Below are 17,771 nucleotides of genomic sequence, written 5' to 3' on the forward strand. Positions count from 1 at the left end.
ACCCTCCATGACTGTTCTCTTCCTGGGCACACAGATATTCTCGTTTCCAATCCCCTATCCCCTGCACAAATATTATGGAAGCCGAGCTTGTTTTCAATGTTTCTTTAAATGACATTCAGTGAATGGCAGTAACAGATGGTAATTAACTGGCTAATCTGCACTGGTTAATTGCTTGTTTGAAGAAAATTCTGTCTTGGCTTCAGGAGAATAAAATGAAGGTGAGTTTGACAAAGTGTACTGCTCTTTGGGTCTCTCACAAGCAAAGGGGCTTATTTTTCTCCATCTCTTTCTCTATTTCTGTGGGCATTATTCTTCTTTCTGACCTAACAGAAAAGTTGGAAAGAACTGAAGTTGAGAATGTCTGTCTGTCCGTCTCGGGGCAAAATAATTCTCTGAAAATTTAACAGGATGGGATGAAACTTGGCACAAAGGAAAAACAAAATCAGCAAAAAGCTAAAAATGGGTCAAATCAGGCTGGGGAACCTGGAGATAAGGCGCTCCCCCCCCCCCCCCCCCCCCCCCCCCCATGGCCCAATGCATTCCCATGGGAGAAAGTAATTCAGCTTCTGTAGCAGATAATAATGGAATGAAATGAAACTTGCCATGTGGGAAAATATTACAATGAGCTCGAAAATGGCCCAATCAGACCAGGGATTAAAGAGAAACGAGTTCCCCAAAATATGGTCCAATGCAGTTCTATGGAAAACTAAGATTCCGTTTCTGTAGTACTGAAACTTACGAGTGAAATGCAGCAGTTAGAAATCAGGGTAAGGCAGTTTAGAAGGTGGAATTCCTTCCTCTTCAAAATCCCCAAACTGCTCTAACCCCCGAAAACCTATTCCCCACATCTGCGCCATGTCCAAAAACTATCCCTTGAAACTATTCTATCCCCCAAAACTGTGCCCTGTATCTACCAATCACACAAAAACTAGCCCTCAACTGCCCCCCACCCAAAAATATCCCCTACAACTGCCACACCATCCTGCAACTGCCCCATCTCCTAAAACTACCTCCTGCAAACTGCCCAACTCCAAAAAGCTATCTAATTTCAGAACGGTGGTACAGACCTTGATTTTCCCATGCTTCGACTATTGCAAAAGTCTCTTGCTTGGACTCTCAAAGAAATTATCTGAAACCATTGCAATCTGCTCAAAATGCTACAGCCAGAGTTTTAGCAGGTGCACCTAGATACACTCACATCACTCCAGTCTTAAAAAATTTTCACTGGTTGCCTCGAGCAGTGTATAAACTTTAAAATTGCCTGCCTCATCTTTAAGGCTCTCCATCTGTTGATTTCTCCCATACTTGCATCCAGTCTACATCTTTGTCAACCAGTTAGGATGCTTCGTTCCAGCAATCAGGGCCTTCTTGAAGTCCCTTCCCTTCATCACGTTAAACTTGAAAGCAATAGAAGGTCTATGTTTAGAATTGTAAGACCAAAACTCTGGAATGAGCTCCCTAAGCCTCTTCACCAGTCAGCTTCTTTTGCACAACTGAAAAAATAAATTAAAACATGGCTGTTCCATGAAGCATATAGAAACTATGTTTCTTTCAATCATATACCATATTTTTAAATTAGTTTTATTCATTTTCATATGCTACATTTTGAAGATATGTGTTCACTATTACTTTATGTAAGATATATTTTTTTTCAATTGTATTGTGTAATGCTTTTATGTTTTGTTATTTTTACTTTTTGTGAAAATTTTCCTGTAACCCGCCCAGAACTCTGGATCAAGCAGGGTAGAAATCTGTGAAATAAATAAACAAACTCAGTCCCAACTGCCCTCCTCCAAAAACTATACTTCCACACCCCTAAAAATAAACCCTACAACTATCCCATACCCAAAAATTACTGATAACACCCCACAAATTGCCCCCAGCCCTCAAAACTACTGTCCTGCAAATGCCCCACCTGCAATACTCATCCCCCACAGCTACTTCTGTATGGTCCAAACTGTCCCCTGCCCCTCAAACTTACCACCCTATGTACTCCCCCAACCCCAGCTATCTCACCCACACACAATATATGTCCAGCATACATACAACACAGACCGGAGATATACACATAAATACATGGAGACCCCACAAATGTACTCATACGGAATTTAAACAATTCCCTATTCTTCTATTTAATTTTCTTTGTTATTAATTGTACTCATAAAACTACTTCAAGAATCAGTTTATCTTATTTGCTACACATGCTGCCAAGTAAGGTCTGTTGCTCTGAGCAGGGCCAGATTCAGCCACTGGCAAACTTTGTATATGCTTTGTGTCCACATGGTTGGGGGAGGGGGCTGAGACGTGCTCAGGACTCAGGAGGTTAGGACTGCCAACTGTCTGGCTTTTTCTCAAGGTCACCACCAGAATTTTACACTAATGTCCTGAATAGGACCGCTGCTTTTTAATATATTTATAAAAGATTTAGAGATGGGAGTAACTAGTGAGATAATTAAATTTACTGATGACACAAAGTTATTCAAAGTCGTTAACTCGCGACAGGATTGTGAAAAATTACAGAAGGACCTTAGGAGACTGGGCGGCGAGACTGGGCGGCTAAATGGCAGATGACGTTTAATGTGAGAGAGTGCAAGGTGATGCATGTGGGAAAAAAGAACCCGAATTATAGCTACGGCATGCAAGGTTCCACGTTAGGAGTTACGGACCAAGAAAGGGATCTGGGTGTCTTCGTCAATGATACACTGAAACCTTCTGCTCAGTGTGCTGCTACGGCTAGGAAAGCGAATAGAATGTTGGGTATTATTAGGAAAGGTATGGAAAACAAGTGTAAAGATGTTATAATGCCTTTGTATCGCTCCATGGTGCGACCGCACCTTGAGTATTGTGTTCAATTCTGGTCACCGCATCTCAAGAAAGATACAGTAGAACTGGAAAAGGTGCAGCGAAGGGCGACTTAAATGATAGCGGGGATGGGACGACTTCCCTATGAAGAAAGACTAAGGAGGCTAGGGCTTTTCAGCTTGGAGAAGAGACGGCTGAGGGGAGACATGATAGAGATATAAAATAATGAGTGGAGTGGAACAGGTGGATGTGAAGCGTCTGTTCACACTTTCCAAAAATACTAGGACTAGGGGGCATGCGATGAAACTACAGTGTAGTAAATTTAAAACAAATCGGAGAAAATTTTTCTTCACCCAACGCATAATTAAACTCTGGAATTCGTTGCCGGGAAAACGTGGTGAAGGCGGTAACTCAGCAGTGTTTAAAAGGGGTTAGACGGTTTCCTAAAGAACAGGTCCATAAACCATTACTAAATGGACTTGGGGAAAAATCCACAATTCCAGGAATAACATGTATAGAATGTTTGTACGTTTGGGAACCTCGCCAGGTGCTCTTGGCCTGGATTGGCCGCTGTCGTGGACAGGATGCTGGGCTCGATGGACCCTTGGTCTTTTCCCAGTGTGGCACTACTTATGTACTTATGAAAGTATATTTATAGGTAATATGCCTGGACATTCTTCGGAGTTTAAAATATCTATCTGCGACAGTCAATTTTAAGCCCCCACTTCTCCCCTTTACCGAGTCTGTCCTACCTACTTCCAACCAAGGTTTAATGACAGGAGGTGGCATGAGCTTATCTGGGTTGAAGGCAGTGGGCGGCGCATGCCACCATATTGGCCACACTAAAACAATTCCTAACGCTATTGAAAGCAATAGCAAACATGAGACATATTTAAACCTCCTAGATTTTGTATTTTCTCTCTTAGGAGCGGATCGGGGGATAATGTAAGGGGCTGGGAAGTTTTTGAGGTGTCTATGAAGGGGGAGGGGAGGGTTATATTCAATATGTATTTGTCAGTGCTCCAGAGCTTGCTTTGTTATTTGCAATGCTGTGTTGTGGATTTCAGTGCTGCACTATGGAGGAGATTCTATATATGGCACCTAAAAATAAAAATCAGTGCCGACTAAGCATATTCTATAACTGGCACCTAGACTCAGGCGCCGATTATAGAATATGCTTAGTTGATATTTCAGCGCCGATATCTGCACGCATCCATTTAGGCCAATGAAAACCTGATGTAAATCTCAGCGTGTAGATTTAGGTACACTGGGCCATATTCTATAACTAGGTGCCTAAATTTTGGAATGCCCATGAAACCTCCATTTCCCCGCCCATAACCACGCCCCCTTTTTGCCTCCACACGTCAGAAGTTTGGCGCACGTTACAGAATATGCTTAGCACGTTGTGCGCATAAATTCTAATCAGTGCCAATTAGTGCTCATAATTAAGTGCTGTTATCAGCATTCATTAGCTTGTTAAGCCAATTAAGTTACACACCGTGTAGAATCCATGCCGATTTTGGCATCTACATCTAAGCACAGTATATAGAATCCGGGGGTACATTCCTTTATTTTTTCTTATGATGACAATAAAGATATTTCTATATAAAAAGAAAAAATAAAGCCATATAGCACAGGACTTAAAGCCACAATACAGCACTGCAAATAAAGCAGGCTCTGGAGCACTGACAAATACATTTTGAATATAACCCTCCCCCTCTTCACAGAGCCTTCGAAAAATCCCCAAACCCTCCCTCCAACTCCCCTTACATCCCCCTTCCTCTTCCCCCCCCCCCCCCCCCCATCCCCTCCTAACAGAGGGAATGCAAAACCTAGATGGTTCAATAAAACCTCATAAGTTTGCGATTGTTTTCAATAGCGATAGCAATTGTTTTGTTTTGGCTAATATGGCGGCTATGTGGGAGGAGAGACGCTTCAGCTCTTTCACATCAGGCTGGTGCCTATCATACAAACCTCCTTGCTTCCAACCCATGGAAAGCAATGAGGGCAGAAGACTGAAAGGCAGCTCTAATTCCAGGTCAGGAGGAGGTGAGGTGAGCTGGAGGATGTTTGCTGCTTTACAAATGAAGTTTCTGCATCCTGGTGGGAGATGGAAGATAAATGACCCTGTCCAAAAATGCCCTCATGCATTTATATGGGAGAAGCAGTTCCAACAACTGCAGTATACATACACTGATTCACTGAAGTATAGTGACTAAAACTGCACCCTTTCAAACTGCCTTCCCCTTTCATCTCTCTCTTGATCGCCACACTGAAAGAATACACATACCAACACAGAAACACACATGGTACAGACACATACACGCAAACATGTACACATGCAGAGGGTTTGGAAAGAATTCCATTAGCCATGCTCCATATGCTTTCTCCACCTGTTCCCCTTTGCACTACTCTGCTCCCTTTGGGGTTTTCACTTGATCAGGATTTGTTTTGGATGCACAGAATTCAATTCAGCAGTGGTGCAATGTGTTTGCTTTGTCGCATGGGTGCTAATTTGCTCACTCAAGATCTTAGATCAGTCACTTATTCCCTAGGGTTGACCAAATTGGACTACTGTAATTCTTATACTAAACATCAGTTGGCTCATTTACAGATCATTCAGAATATCGCAAGGTTCTTGATTGGAGCTGTAAGGCACCATGCAACCTCTTACTGGTTACACTGCATTGGCTTCCTATTCAGAAACATATAGAGTTGAAAATACTGTGTCTTGCTTTCAACGCTTTGCATGGTTTGCTTGTTTATCTTTCCTCTCAACAGGGATTTTTGGTTGTACTGCTATTATCTGTCATTTGTCTACAATCTACAGGTGTTCTGCTTTTATGTGCCAGAGTCCTCTAATTACACGATTGCCCTTTTAGGAAGGGATTAAAAACATGACTATTTTCTAATTATTTTTAATGTTATATTATTTGTACTTTATTTTATCTATTATTATACTTCACTTGGGGATTCCTGTGAATAACAGGCAAATCATTAAATACTTACTTTCTGCTTCCTTTTCTTGTGCACACAGACACCCTTATTCCCAGCATCCACCCTTCCTTCTTCCTGTACAAAGAGCTCCCCTCTGCCCGTGAAGTGCCCAGATACCCTTATTCCCAACCACCACAACCTTTCCCCCCATGCACACAGACACCCTTATTCCCAGCATCCACCCTTCCTTCTTCCTGTACAAAGAGCTCCCCTCTGCCCGTGAAGTGCCCAGATACCCTTATTCCCAACCACCACAACCTTTCCCCCCATGCACACAGACACCTACCCCCATGGTGTCCTCATAGATATCAGGTGTCACCTCATACAGATTCTCTTCTTGGGGCTCACTGTGGATGGGCTGACTAGGTTGCACATCTGGAGAGTGGAGAAGGGAGAGGTAGGACAAAAAATAAAAAAAGAGGGACACATTAACCAGAGCTTAGCGTACAAATAAATACCATCGGCAAAGATTGTTGAACACCGACATGAAAGCATTAACCAAAGTGCTAGCATGGAAGTTAGCGAGACCACACTCAAGATACCATCAGAACCACCATCAACCGTCTAAAGTAAATCATCACACTATGCTCTCAAGAGATGGTTAATGGGAAAATTGATTCCTCCAAGTACTGAAATATTTCCATAAGGGTATTTTTGAGGATGATTTATTCCCTGTGTTTGTTATGTACACTGTGATCCACTGCTATTTCACAGTTCTTGAAGATTATATATAAAAATGACAATAATAATAAAAGTTTTAAAAATAAATTTAATGTTCTGTGGATTATCAGTCCAAAACATTTGTAAATATATGTTATCAAGTATGTTTCAACTCATTAGCTATGTTCCCGGTTAGAACTGTGGCTAGCTATTTCCTTTTCTGGACTCATTAGGTTTTCTTCCTCACAAGGTTGTACATTATCAGGTCACACAGCACAACTCTGAACTAGTGTTTTTCCATGCTGAGAATTGAGGGCCAAATTGTGGCTGCTTAAATCAATTCATTGTTAGAAATTAAGGGAATATGATGCATTTCAATTTTTAAACATTCAAGGCATGATATTTTGGGGTGTTTAATATTTTTCACTAAAGATTGAAAAAGAATGCTGTTAGTGAATTTTTATAGGACTCTAATGCAATATTAAGCATGTTTATATTGTGCTTTGTTTTAAGATATTTTGAGATAAATGTTCAGCTAGTGGCGGTAAGTATTTTTTTTTGCCAACAGCAGTGTTATTCCCAGATATTCAGTGCTGGTTCTCTCTTATGTGGTTAAGTGTGATATTCAATGCTTAGCTGCCTAGGCAACATCACATAAAGGTAGGACGTTTATGCGATCCAATTTGGCTGCTTAACTTAGGCGATGAAATGCTGAATATCGGCACTTAACCACGTAAGAGCTGACTTTGTTTCCGGACCGCCCACAAAACAGTTGGCTTTCACTTCAGCGGTCAGTGCTATTATCTGGTTAGTGCCGCTGAATACCAGCGGATAGCCACGCACAAGCAACTTCACCAGCCAGGAGCCTCTACTGCCACCTAATTCACTTTGAATATCCACCTCTTTGTATTACAGTGTATTTTTGGTGAAGGGTAAATGCTGCCTGGTTCTCTATTTTAGGTTTAGGCAAAATACAAATGTTAAATTAAAATCATCATCAGTCCAAGAAAACAGGGAAATATCCCTGAACTAAAGGCAATACAATTTCTCACACACTAAACAAGTGCCCTTGGCCTGGATTGGCCGCTGTCGTGGACAGGATGCTGGGCTCGATGGACCCTTGGTCTTTTCCCAGTGTGGCATTACTTATGTACTTATGACCATCCTCACTGAGCAGCAGGCCCTCCTCACCCTGGCCGGACACAGAAGACACCTGTTAGGAATCAAGACACATGCTCTCTGCCCTCTATGAGGAAAACCAAAAGACAAGGCGACTCATTCAGCCCAGATAATTCTGCTACTCTGTTCATATGGCAGAACAGCTCCATGGGATGACTATTAACATTACATTTGCACATTTTTGGTTCTTTTACTACATATACTTGGACAGACGTTGAGCAGTTTCTCAAGAAACAGAAAGCTTCCAAGTCAGGAGCAAAGATGTTTGTTTCCCTAAAGTCTGACCTCCTACTTGCCCCCTGCACACCCGGGCAGACTTGGGCTCCCCCAGGATCAGAAGGCTGCATACCATGCCACTCTTGCCATCTCGCTTCCTCCTTCATGTCCTGCGGAGCTCTGGGCAGAGACTTCTCCTGTATGTGGGGCTCTAGAGACAGCAAAGAAAACAAAGGCCATCAAGAAATAAACAGAACCAGTAGGGCAGGATGATCTGAGTAAGAGAGACACAGGATGCCCACATGCAGGACAGTAAGGGACTCAAATCCAAGATGGAGACAGTGGAGCAGTGAGAGACAGAATGGAGTTATACTGCTGTTGTCAAAGCCCAGGGCCACCTTCAAGCTTGCTGCAAGACTTAGAACCAAAAGGTAAGATATAATTCTGCTCAGGGCTTGTCACTTTAGGACATCCTAAGAAAACATATAAATTTACTTGGTGCCTATTTTATTTTGAAAATTGAATGTTACCTAGCTTGTTTCCACCTCCTTATTTATTTTTATTTATTAGGATTTATTTACCCCCTTTTTGAAGGAATTCACTCAAGGAGGTACAGCAAGAATAAGTCAAACATAAGCAATAGATAATGAAATGCAGTAGAGTCTACCTTATGGAGGCATTTCCTTTAGTATGCATCCAGCCAGCAAATTTAATACTGCTTACCACATTGTCTGTACAAGTCTCGCCCCCATGTGAGAACAATCCAGCTGAGATGCTCTAATACTGCATGCGCAAGGACTCACTCACACCTCAATTTGTTCTAGATAAGTCCCGGGTGTGAGAGCTGTCATTTCTATATTTTCCATCTTACCTAGTGGACTCCCTGGCATTGAAACAGCAGCTCTTGCCAAGTCATGCAGTTAGACAATACAGCCAGTAATAAAGCAGGCAAAAATCACCAATGCCCCCCTTTTAATTCTGATATTAGTTTCATTCCCTAAGAGATGGCAAAATTTCTGAAAACTTATTTCATTTAGCCATTCCCCAGAAAATGAGAAAGGGAAAGCCATCCCCACACCTTTAAAGGCTGCTCTTGTCCAGAGGGGTGCTTCAGATTAAGATACAGAACAGAAAATAGCCAGGCAAGCAAGCTGATAGCCACTCTGCCCCATGACGTGTGACAGTGGGTAGAGACCCAAGTAGGAGAGTGGCACACCTGACATACGGACAGGTGAGGTGGGAGGTGTGTCCTGGAGAGCCACGCGCCCAGGCGAAGTAGGAGGAGAATCTTTTGCACTGGCAGGCGAGGCGAGAGGGTCTGGCTGGCTCATCTGCTTCTGAAGGAAAGGGCTTCTTAGCTTCCCTAGCAAGGTGGAAAACCAGCAACACACAGGGCAAATGAAGCCAACAAACGTTCCCCGGAGAAACACAACGCAAAAAAGATTACCTGTAACATTCCCTCTCTCAGAGACACTTTCAGACAGAAAGACAAATGGAAACAGACATACAAATGTGGAACAAAGAAAAGGTACCATTGCACGATTTAACCAGGTTCTGACCCCATTAGGAAGAGGAGGGGAAGGGATGAACTCGGATTTTTGCAGAACTATATATCTAAATTATTTTCTAAACTAGTAAAACATGCCCGTTTCTTGCGCAAATGAAACGGACGCTAGCACGGTTTCCTTCCGAACCTCCCCCCCTCCGAACTCACCCCTTCGGTGTTCTGAAGGCACTGACCGCCATTGTTGCGAACCTGGCACGCCACCTTCAATCTGCTGAGTCGTTGGTTGTGAAGCCACTGGCGCCATTGCTCCGCCCTCGACGTCATCACGTTTGACGCGAGGGCGGGGCCCCAACACAGTGTTTTCGGTGGCTTCACCACCACGAAGGCTTCGAACCGGAAGGAAGTGCCCGGAGGACCTGACAGTGACGTCAGTGACCTCAGAACGTTGAGGGTGAGTTTTATTATATAGGATGTGTTTTCACAAATGTTTAGGGTGCATAATCTGGCTAACAGATCATTTTTTTCTTTCCCTATCAGTCAATTATAGCAGGGTAATGGGAGGGAAACTACATAGACAGACTGTCCAAGGTCATAGAGCCTAAGAGGCATATTTTCAAAGCACTCAGACTTGACTTAACTTACATAGAGGTGTATTTTCAAAGCACTAAGACTTAGTTCCATAGGTTACTATGAAACTTTGAAAATCTAAGTTATTTGAAAATAAGCCCCTAAGGCTCACAGACTTTTTTTTTAAACTTTAACCATCACTCCCCCCACACCTCCCTACCAGGATCAGTCCACCCTCAAGCTTCTCCAGAAATGCTGTAACCAAAGTCAGGACTTCAGTTAATTTTCACACTGAACCTTGATATTGCTTTAATGTGTAGAGTAAGAACTGATGAGAAACAATGAGATGTTCTGCGCGGCAATCAAAGCGTACTCCATAACAATGCACATAACTTAATTAGTTAACATCTAATTATCAGCACTGTTTAGCTTGTTAACAACCAATTATCAGCTCTAGTTGGAATTAGAATTTATGAGCACTACTTGCTAAGCATATTCTGCAATGTGGTGCATGTAAATATAGTTGAAAAGTGGGCATGGTTATGGGTGGGTCACGGGTGTCTTCGTCGCCTTCGTCGCCCTACCTCCCCCACCCTCCTCCGCACTCTCTTGCTCCTCCTCCTGCTATCTGCGGGAGACATCAATCCCAATCCAGGTCCCCCTCACCTGTCCTCGTCCTATCCATGCAAACGATTCCGGGATGTCTCCAATCTCATCTCTATTCCCCTCCTCCCCCCCTTTTCCCTCCCCTTCTCATGTGCCCTATGGAATGCCCGCTCGGTCTGCAACAAACTTCCCTTCACCCACGATCTCTTCATCTCTCGTTCCCTTCAACTGCTCACCCTAACTGAAACCTGGCTCTCCCGATGACTCTGCCTCAGTTGCGGCCCTATGCCATGGAGGTTCTCTCTTCTCCCACACTTCCCGCCCAGTTGGCTGCGGTGGAGGCGTCGGGTTACTACTCTCGCCCTCCTGTAGTTTCTAACCCCTCCTCCTACTGCAGTCTCACTGCTTCTCATCCTTTGAAGCCCACTCCATCCGTCTATTCTACCCGTTGCCACTCAGAGTGGCCCCCCTGATAAATCCCTCTCTTCCTTCCTCACCGACTTCGATGCCTGGCTTTCCGTTTTTTTTGAACCCTCATCTCCGTCCCTCATTCTCGAAGACTTTAACATACACGCTGATGACCCATCCGACTCTCACGCTTCTCAGTTCCTCACTCTAACATCCTCCTTCAACCTCCAGCTGTGCTCCACCACCCCAACTCACCAAAATGGCCATTGTCTTGACCTCGTCCTCTCCTCTTCCGGCTCACCCTCCAATTTCCACGCCTCAGCTCTTCCTCTCTCTGATCATCACCTGATCACCTTCACACTTCTTCACCCCCCCCTCAGCCCCGCCCAACATTAACCACTACTTCCAGGAATCTCCAGGCTATTGACCCTCCCACCTTATCCTCTAGTATTTCTAATCTCCTCCCCTTCATCATGTCCTCTGAGTCTGTTGACAAGGCTGTCTCCGCTTACAATGCCACTCTCTCCTCTGCTCTGGACACCCTCGCACCATCCATCTCCCGTCCCACAAGGCATACTAATCCCCAGCCCTGGTTGACTCCTTGCATCCGTTACCTTCGCTCCTGCTCCCGTTCTGCTGAACGCCTCTGGAGGAAATCTCGCACCCATTCAGATTTCCTTCATTACAAATTCATGCTATCCTCCTTCCAGTCCTCCCTATTCCTTGCCAAACAGGACTATTACACCCAATTGACTAATTCTCTCAACTCCAACCCTTGTCGTCTCTTCGCCACCCTTAACTCCCTCCTCAAAGTGCAAAAGATCAACCTTGAGTTCACTACCAAGCCACCTCCTCCTCTTCACCCTTCTACTCTCTCCCTCAACCAACCAACCCAGGCCTCTTTCTCCTCCTTTCCTGATATCACTGAGGAGGAAACCACCCGCCTTCTTTCCTCCTCGAAATGCACCACTTGTTCCTCTGATCCCATCCCCACCAACTTACTTAACACCATCTCTCAAACTGTCACCCCCTCCATCTGTCATATCCTCAACCTCTCTCTCTCTACTGCAACTGTCTCTGACACCTTCAAGCACGTCGTAGTCACACCTATCCTCAAAAAACCATCACTTGACCCTACCTGTCCCTCCAACTACTGCCCCATCTCCCTCCTACCCTTCCTCTCCAAGATACTTGAGCGCGCCATTCACAGCCGCTGCCTTGATTTTCTCTCCTCTCATGCCATCCTTGATCCGCTTCAATCCGGTTTTCGCCCTCTACACTCGACAGAAACAGCACTCTCTAAAGTCTGTAATGACCTGTTCCTTGCCAAAACCAGAGGCCATTACTCTATCCTCATCCTCCTCGATCTATCCGCCACTTTTGACACTGTCAATCATGATTTACTTCTTGACACACTGTCCTCATTTGGGTTCCAGGGCTCTGTCCTCTCCTGGTTCTCCTCCTATCTCTCCCACCGCACCTTCAGAGTACACTCTCATGGATCTTCCTCCACCCCCATCCAGCTCTCTGTTGGAGTTCCCCAGGGATCTGTCCTTGGACCCCCTTCTCTTTTCAATCTACACCTCTTCCCTGGGCTCCCTGATCTCATCTCATGGTTTCCAGTATCATCTTTATGCTGATGACACTCAGCTGTATCTCTCCACACCAGACATCACCGCGGAGACCCAGGCCAAGGTATCGGCCTGCTTATCCGACATTGCTGCATGGATGTCCAACCGCCACCTGAAACTGAACATGGCCAAGACCGAGATTATCATCTTTCCACCAAAACCCACTTCTCCTCTTCCTCCACTCTCTATCTCAGTTGATAACACCCTCATCCTCCCCGTCTCATCTGCCCGCAACCTCGGAGTCATCTTCAACTCCTCCCTCTCCTTCTCTGCGCATTTCCAGCAGACAGCCAAGACCTGTTGCTTCTTTCTCTTTAACATCAGCAAAATTCGCCCTTTCCTCTCCGAGCACACCACCCGAACTCTCATCCACGCTCTCATTACCTCTCGCCTTGACTACTGCAACCTACTCCTCACTGGCCTCCCACTTAACCATCTATCCCCCCTTCAATCCGTTCAGAACTCTGCTGCAGGTCTTATATTCCGCCTGAACCGATATTCTCATATCACTCCTCTCCTCAGGTCACTTCACTGGCTTCCGATCAGATACCGCATACAGTTCAAGCTTCTCCTTCTTACCTATAAATGCACTCAGTCTGCAGCCCCTCACTACCTCTCTACCCTCATCTCCCCTTACGTTCCCACCCGAAACCTCCGCTCACAGGACAAATCCCTCCTCTCAGTACCCTTCTCCACCACCACCAACTCCAGGCTCCGCCCTTTCTGCCTCGCCTCACCCTATGCTTGGAATAAACTTCCTGAGCCCTTACGCCAAGCCCCCTCCCTACCCATCTTCAAATCCTTGCTCAAAGCCCACCTCACCTTTATACCTATTCAGGAAATCTAGACTGCCCCAATTTGACTGCCCCTACTTGACTGACTGTACATTTGTCCTTTAGATTGTCAGATCCTTGAGCAGGGACTGTCCTTCTATGTTATGTTGTACAGCGCTGCGCAACCCTAGTAGCGCTTTAGAAATGTTTAGTAGTAGTAGTAGTTTCTAAAATCTGCGCTCGTTATAGAATACACCCGCTCTGCACCTAATTTAGGTGTCGGGATTTACACCAGGTTTTACTTGGTGTAATTGACAGTGACCAAATTTAGTCGTGTGGACCAGCGCTTGGTGTATTCTATAAACCGCGTGGAAATTGTGGTTTATTCTATAAAGCAGGGGCATAGCTATGTGGGGCCACGGGGGTGTGGGGCCACCCCCCCGAAGTCCTCTTCTCCGGCGCGGCCGCATTGCTGATCTGCAAGGGCAGGCTTCTGTTTCTGTGAGTCTGACGTCCTGCATGTATGTGCAGGATGTCAGACTCACAGAAACAGAAGCCTGCCCTTGCAGATCAGCAACGCAGCCGTGCTGGACAAGAGGACTTCGGCTGGCGGGGGTTGGGGACCCCTGACAGCAAAGGTACCCGACAGCAGGGTAGGGTTGGCGGCGGCGGGAAGAGCGGGTCGAAAGGGTTGGCGCGGGGGGGGGGGGGGGTCAAAGGTGGTGGTGGCAGCGGGGAGGTCAAAAATGGCAGGGGGGGGGGTTAAAAATGGCACCGGGGGGGGGGGGGGGGGGGGCTAAAATGTGCCCCCTCACCCCGGGCTCTGGACCCTCCTCCGGCCGAAGTCTGGCTACGCCCCTGCTATAAAGTACACCTAAATTAAAGTGTACTTTATAGAATACACCTAAGTGAATTTCATTTGGCGCCAAATTCTTAGGCATGATATATAGAATCTAGTCCTATACTGATACTGGACATATATATTGAAACATGATCCTAGAATTTAAGGATTCCTACAACCCCTTAAGTAAAGCTTTATATTGAAATTATGAAATGGTGAAATTAAAAATGGGGTAATTAGCCTGAGTGGAATTTGGAGTAAAAAGTACTTAAAAAGACTTTCTGCATATAAATGTCCTGGCATTTATTAGCTGTGGATGTGGAATATATTGGGATTTGCTTACCTGGCTGGATGCTGACTGGACCAGTCTCTGTAGACATGGCTCTCTCTTTCTGTTTGAAGAGCTCACGGGGGTTCTGAGAGCGCTGGGATATGACCGATGCTGCCTCCTGGTTTAGGAGAGAGGAGGAAGGAGTCAAATAAGTAAAAGCAGTCAGTGACACCCTGATAAATCACTTAAAAGGGAACTAAGGTGTCACGTTTTGGAGTAAATAGGTAAACATGAAAACCACAAATCCAAACCTTAACATTTTTTTCAAAGACTCATTGTGGATATAACCTAAATCATGTTTACTTAAAAATGACGCAATTTTTTGAATGACCTTCAGAAGCAGTACATAAAAAGTGCTAACAGCCCCTCCGAAGGGACACCACCTTGTAGTGGTGGAGGGGCTTCCGTGTTTCAATGACTCAGAGGGCTATACTGAAGGGTTACTCATATCAGACAGGCCTCTGAGGAGAAACCAGACAAAGAGTGTCCCAAACTAGGGAGTGGAAAGATGGTGACCTGAAGCTCGTACGCTCAATGGCCCAGCTGTCCTCTGAAGTTTGTCTTTGTTTACTTGAAATTTCCTCTTTGCACCTGCAGTTACCTTAACTGAGAGGAAGGGGACAATGGGGGGGGGGGGGGGGTCAGCTGCCGATGGCCAGCATTTTGTCCCCTGTGCAGCAAGTGTGGGACCGCTGCGGGACGAGCTGCCCACAGATGACTGAGTACATTGATTAGCGCCGGCGAAGGAGCGTCGATGCTCTTGGACCTGGAAACAACTTCATCGCTCTCAAATCATTTAACCACCATGTCCAAAGGAGTGGAGGAGTGAGTTAGGAGTGTATGCTGAAACGGAAGTCGTTTACAGCTGAACCCGTGTCAGTGGTGCCACTCCTAAACCCGTAAGAGCTATCAGCTTGGAGTTTTTGGCTCCCGTGGAGGTTACATTGAATATCATCTGGAAGGCGCGCCAGGACCTAACGGTGGTAGTAAATAATTTTGCTTCAGATATAATCTTATTAGTGAGCCACATGGATAATCTAATCGAATCCTTTGAGAATGAAAAAAAATTGATACAGCAAATGAAGTTCTACAGGAATAGGAAACGGTTAAGATTTTGAAAATGTTAATGGACCAGAAAAATTTGAATAAAATGAATATTGTTACAGATGATTAATATCGAGATTGTTGTTTTCCCAGAGTTCCGGGTATAACTCCTAAAGTTTTTTTTCCTCTGAAATGATTCCTCTTAGTATATTAATTCAAAAGGAGTGAAGCCTGTGAAACTAGGATTACTTTAATCAGTGGGAATTGGATCAGAGATTCAAGTGTTTGTATTGTTAAATAATTTCTGGTTTTAAAAGGGGGAAAAAAATGAAATCAGGTGTATTGTTTCCACTAATATTGGACAATAAGTATGTTTCCAACAAAATTAATTGACTATACACCATTTTGGGTTTGAGGAGGCTAACCAGATCAATGTGGAATAATGATTCAGATAAATAATAACTGGGGATAATCAGGTTAATACCACGTTTTCTTGGTTTACTGTTGTTTAATTGATCTCCTTGTCTTGTTTCACTCTCCCTATTTATTTTGTGGTCTAAGAAAGAGAAAGATTGTATATAATTCATTTATCTAGTTGAGATTGTTTTCTTCTAATATTGTATTAATGTACAGTCATCTCTGTATTACTGAAATGAAAAATTATAAATAAATGATTAAAAAAAAAAAGTGCTAACAGCCCATTGTACCAATGTGCTCCAGTTCGCTGTATTCTTCATTGGTCATTTCTTATTTTCAAATCTACATTCTTCAAATTTCTTATGTCTCATCTTTTACATTAATAGCAATGACTTTACTCATAGGACCAGCCAGTCCTGCAGCAGATTACGGGGAAACATTCATATCGGTTTTGTGCCGCTCATCTTCCAAAGATAAGTGTTTAGTTTGCACATAGGAAATTCTACATACTGTGATACAGCAATTGCTATTGTTAACGTAAAAGATAAATCTAAAATGAGACATAAGGTTTTTGATTTTTAGGCTGAAAATAAAATACCAGACATTCATGCTGTACTATAACTGGAAAAAAAGAAGAAGCAAAAATAGCTTGTTTTTGGCCAAAACCATTTATGAAATAACTGGTTATGAATGAACCTGATGTGACAGTATGAAAGTAAATCTCAACTTTACTTGTGAACATAGACAAAAAAACAAACAAAAGCATAGTGGTCAGTTCCTTATATCCTGAGCCACGCACACCCACAACAACCCTCCTCTTCCCTGGACTGGGGGTTGTTTTACTCTTTTGGTATATTGCCAGGTACTTGTGACCTGGACTGGCTACTGCTGGAAACAGGATACTGGGTTTGATGGACCTTTGGTCTGTCCCAGTATGGAAGATTATGTTCTGCAACAAATCTTTTTGTAAGGAAAGTAAAGTAAGAGGAAAAGAAGGCTGCTTTGGTTCTCAAAAGTAGTAGATAAAAAGGTAAGGAAAAGAGGTTAGCCTTCATAAACTATAAGAGATCACTAAAAGAGAAAAGACAGATGACAACATCTGGTAAAGTTAAGAGAAGCTGGTAGTCAGGAAAGCAAAGAAGCAAATGGAAGAAAAAAATAGCCAATATAGTAAAATGGGGGGGGGGGGGGGGGGGGACAAGACATTATTTTAGACATGTTAGTAATAGGACGAAGTGCAAAGGTAGCATTGAGAGACTCAAAGATGAAGGGGAGGAATATGTAGAAGCTGATAAAGTTAAGGCAGCTGAAGGGCCGGGAACAGGACTGCACAAGACAAACACAAATAGGAATGGAGGTGTGGTAGTCTCTGAGCAATTTTCAGAGGACTGTGTTCATGAGGAACTGGCTAACCTAAAGGTAGACAAAGCAACGGTGATTGATGGTGTACATCCGAGAGTACAGAAGGAACTTAGGGAAGTTCTGGTGATTCCATTGACTGACCTTTTCAACTCTTCTCTAGAGTCAGGAGTGGTCCAGAGGACTGAAGAAGGGTGGATGTGCTCCCTCTCCACAAAAGCAAAAGTAAAGAGCTGGGAACTACAGGCTGGTAAGTCTGACTTCTGTGGTAAGTAAATTAATGGAAACTCTTTTAAAACAGAGAATACTGAAGTTTCTGAAATCCAAAATATGGCAGAATCTAAGACAGCATGATTTCACTAGAGGCTGGTCTTGTCAGACAAATCCGGTTCATTTCTTTGACTGGGTGACCAGAAAGTTGGATCGAGGGAGA

The 17,771-nt window shown here is 44.2% G+C and overlaps 1 protein-coding gene across 2 annotated transcripts in view; it reads right to left on the reverse strand.

The window, feature by feature from the left end:
• Nucleotides 1-17,771, reverse strand: part of DBNL (drebrin like) — a 54,105-nt gene that overhangs the window by 12,675 nt on the left and 23,659 nt on the right. The window contains exons 11-14 of one of the 2 annotated variants that reach the window (XM_030201768.1): nucleotides 14,531-14,636; nucleotides 9,071-9,217; nucleotides 7,988-8,065; nucleotides 6,086-6,174 (exon numbers count right to left, since the gene is read on the reverse strand). In XM_030201768.1, the coding sequence (XP_030057628.1) occupies nucleotides 6,086-6,174; nucleotides 7,988-8,065; nucleotides 9,071-9,217; nucleotides 14,531-14,636 (420 nt within the window). The remainder of the gene's footprint in view (nucleotides 1-6,085; nucleotides 6,175-7,987; nucleotides 8,066-9,070; nucleotides 9,218-14,530; nucleotides 14,637-17,771) is intronic. The other variant, XM_030201769.1, reaches the window with a different exon arrangement.

The sequence above is a fragment of the Microcaecilia unicolor genome, chromosome 4 (genome assembly GCF_901765095.1).
Source record: "Microcaecilia unicolor chromosome 4, aMicUni1.1, whole genome shotgun sequence".
In the NCBI taxonomy this organism is placed as follows: Eukaryota; Metazoa; Chordata; class Amphibia; order Gymnophiona; family Siphonopidae; genus Microcaecilia; species Microcaecilia unicolor.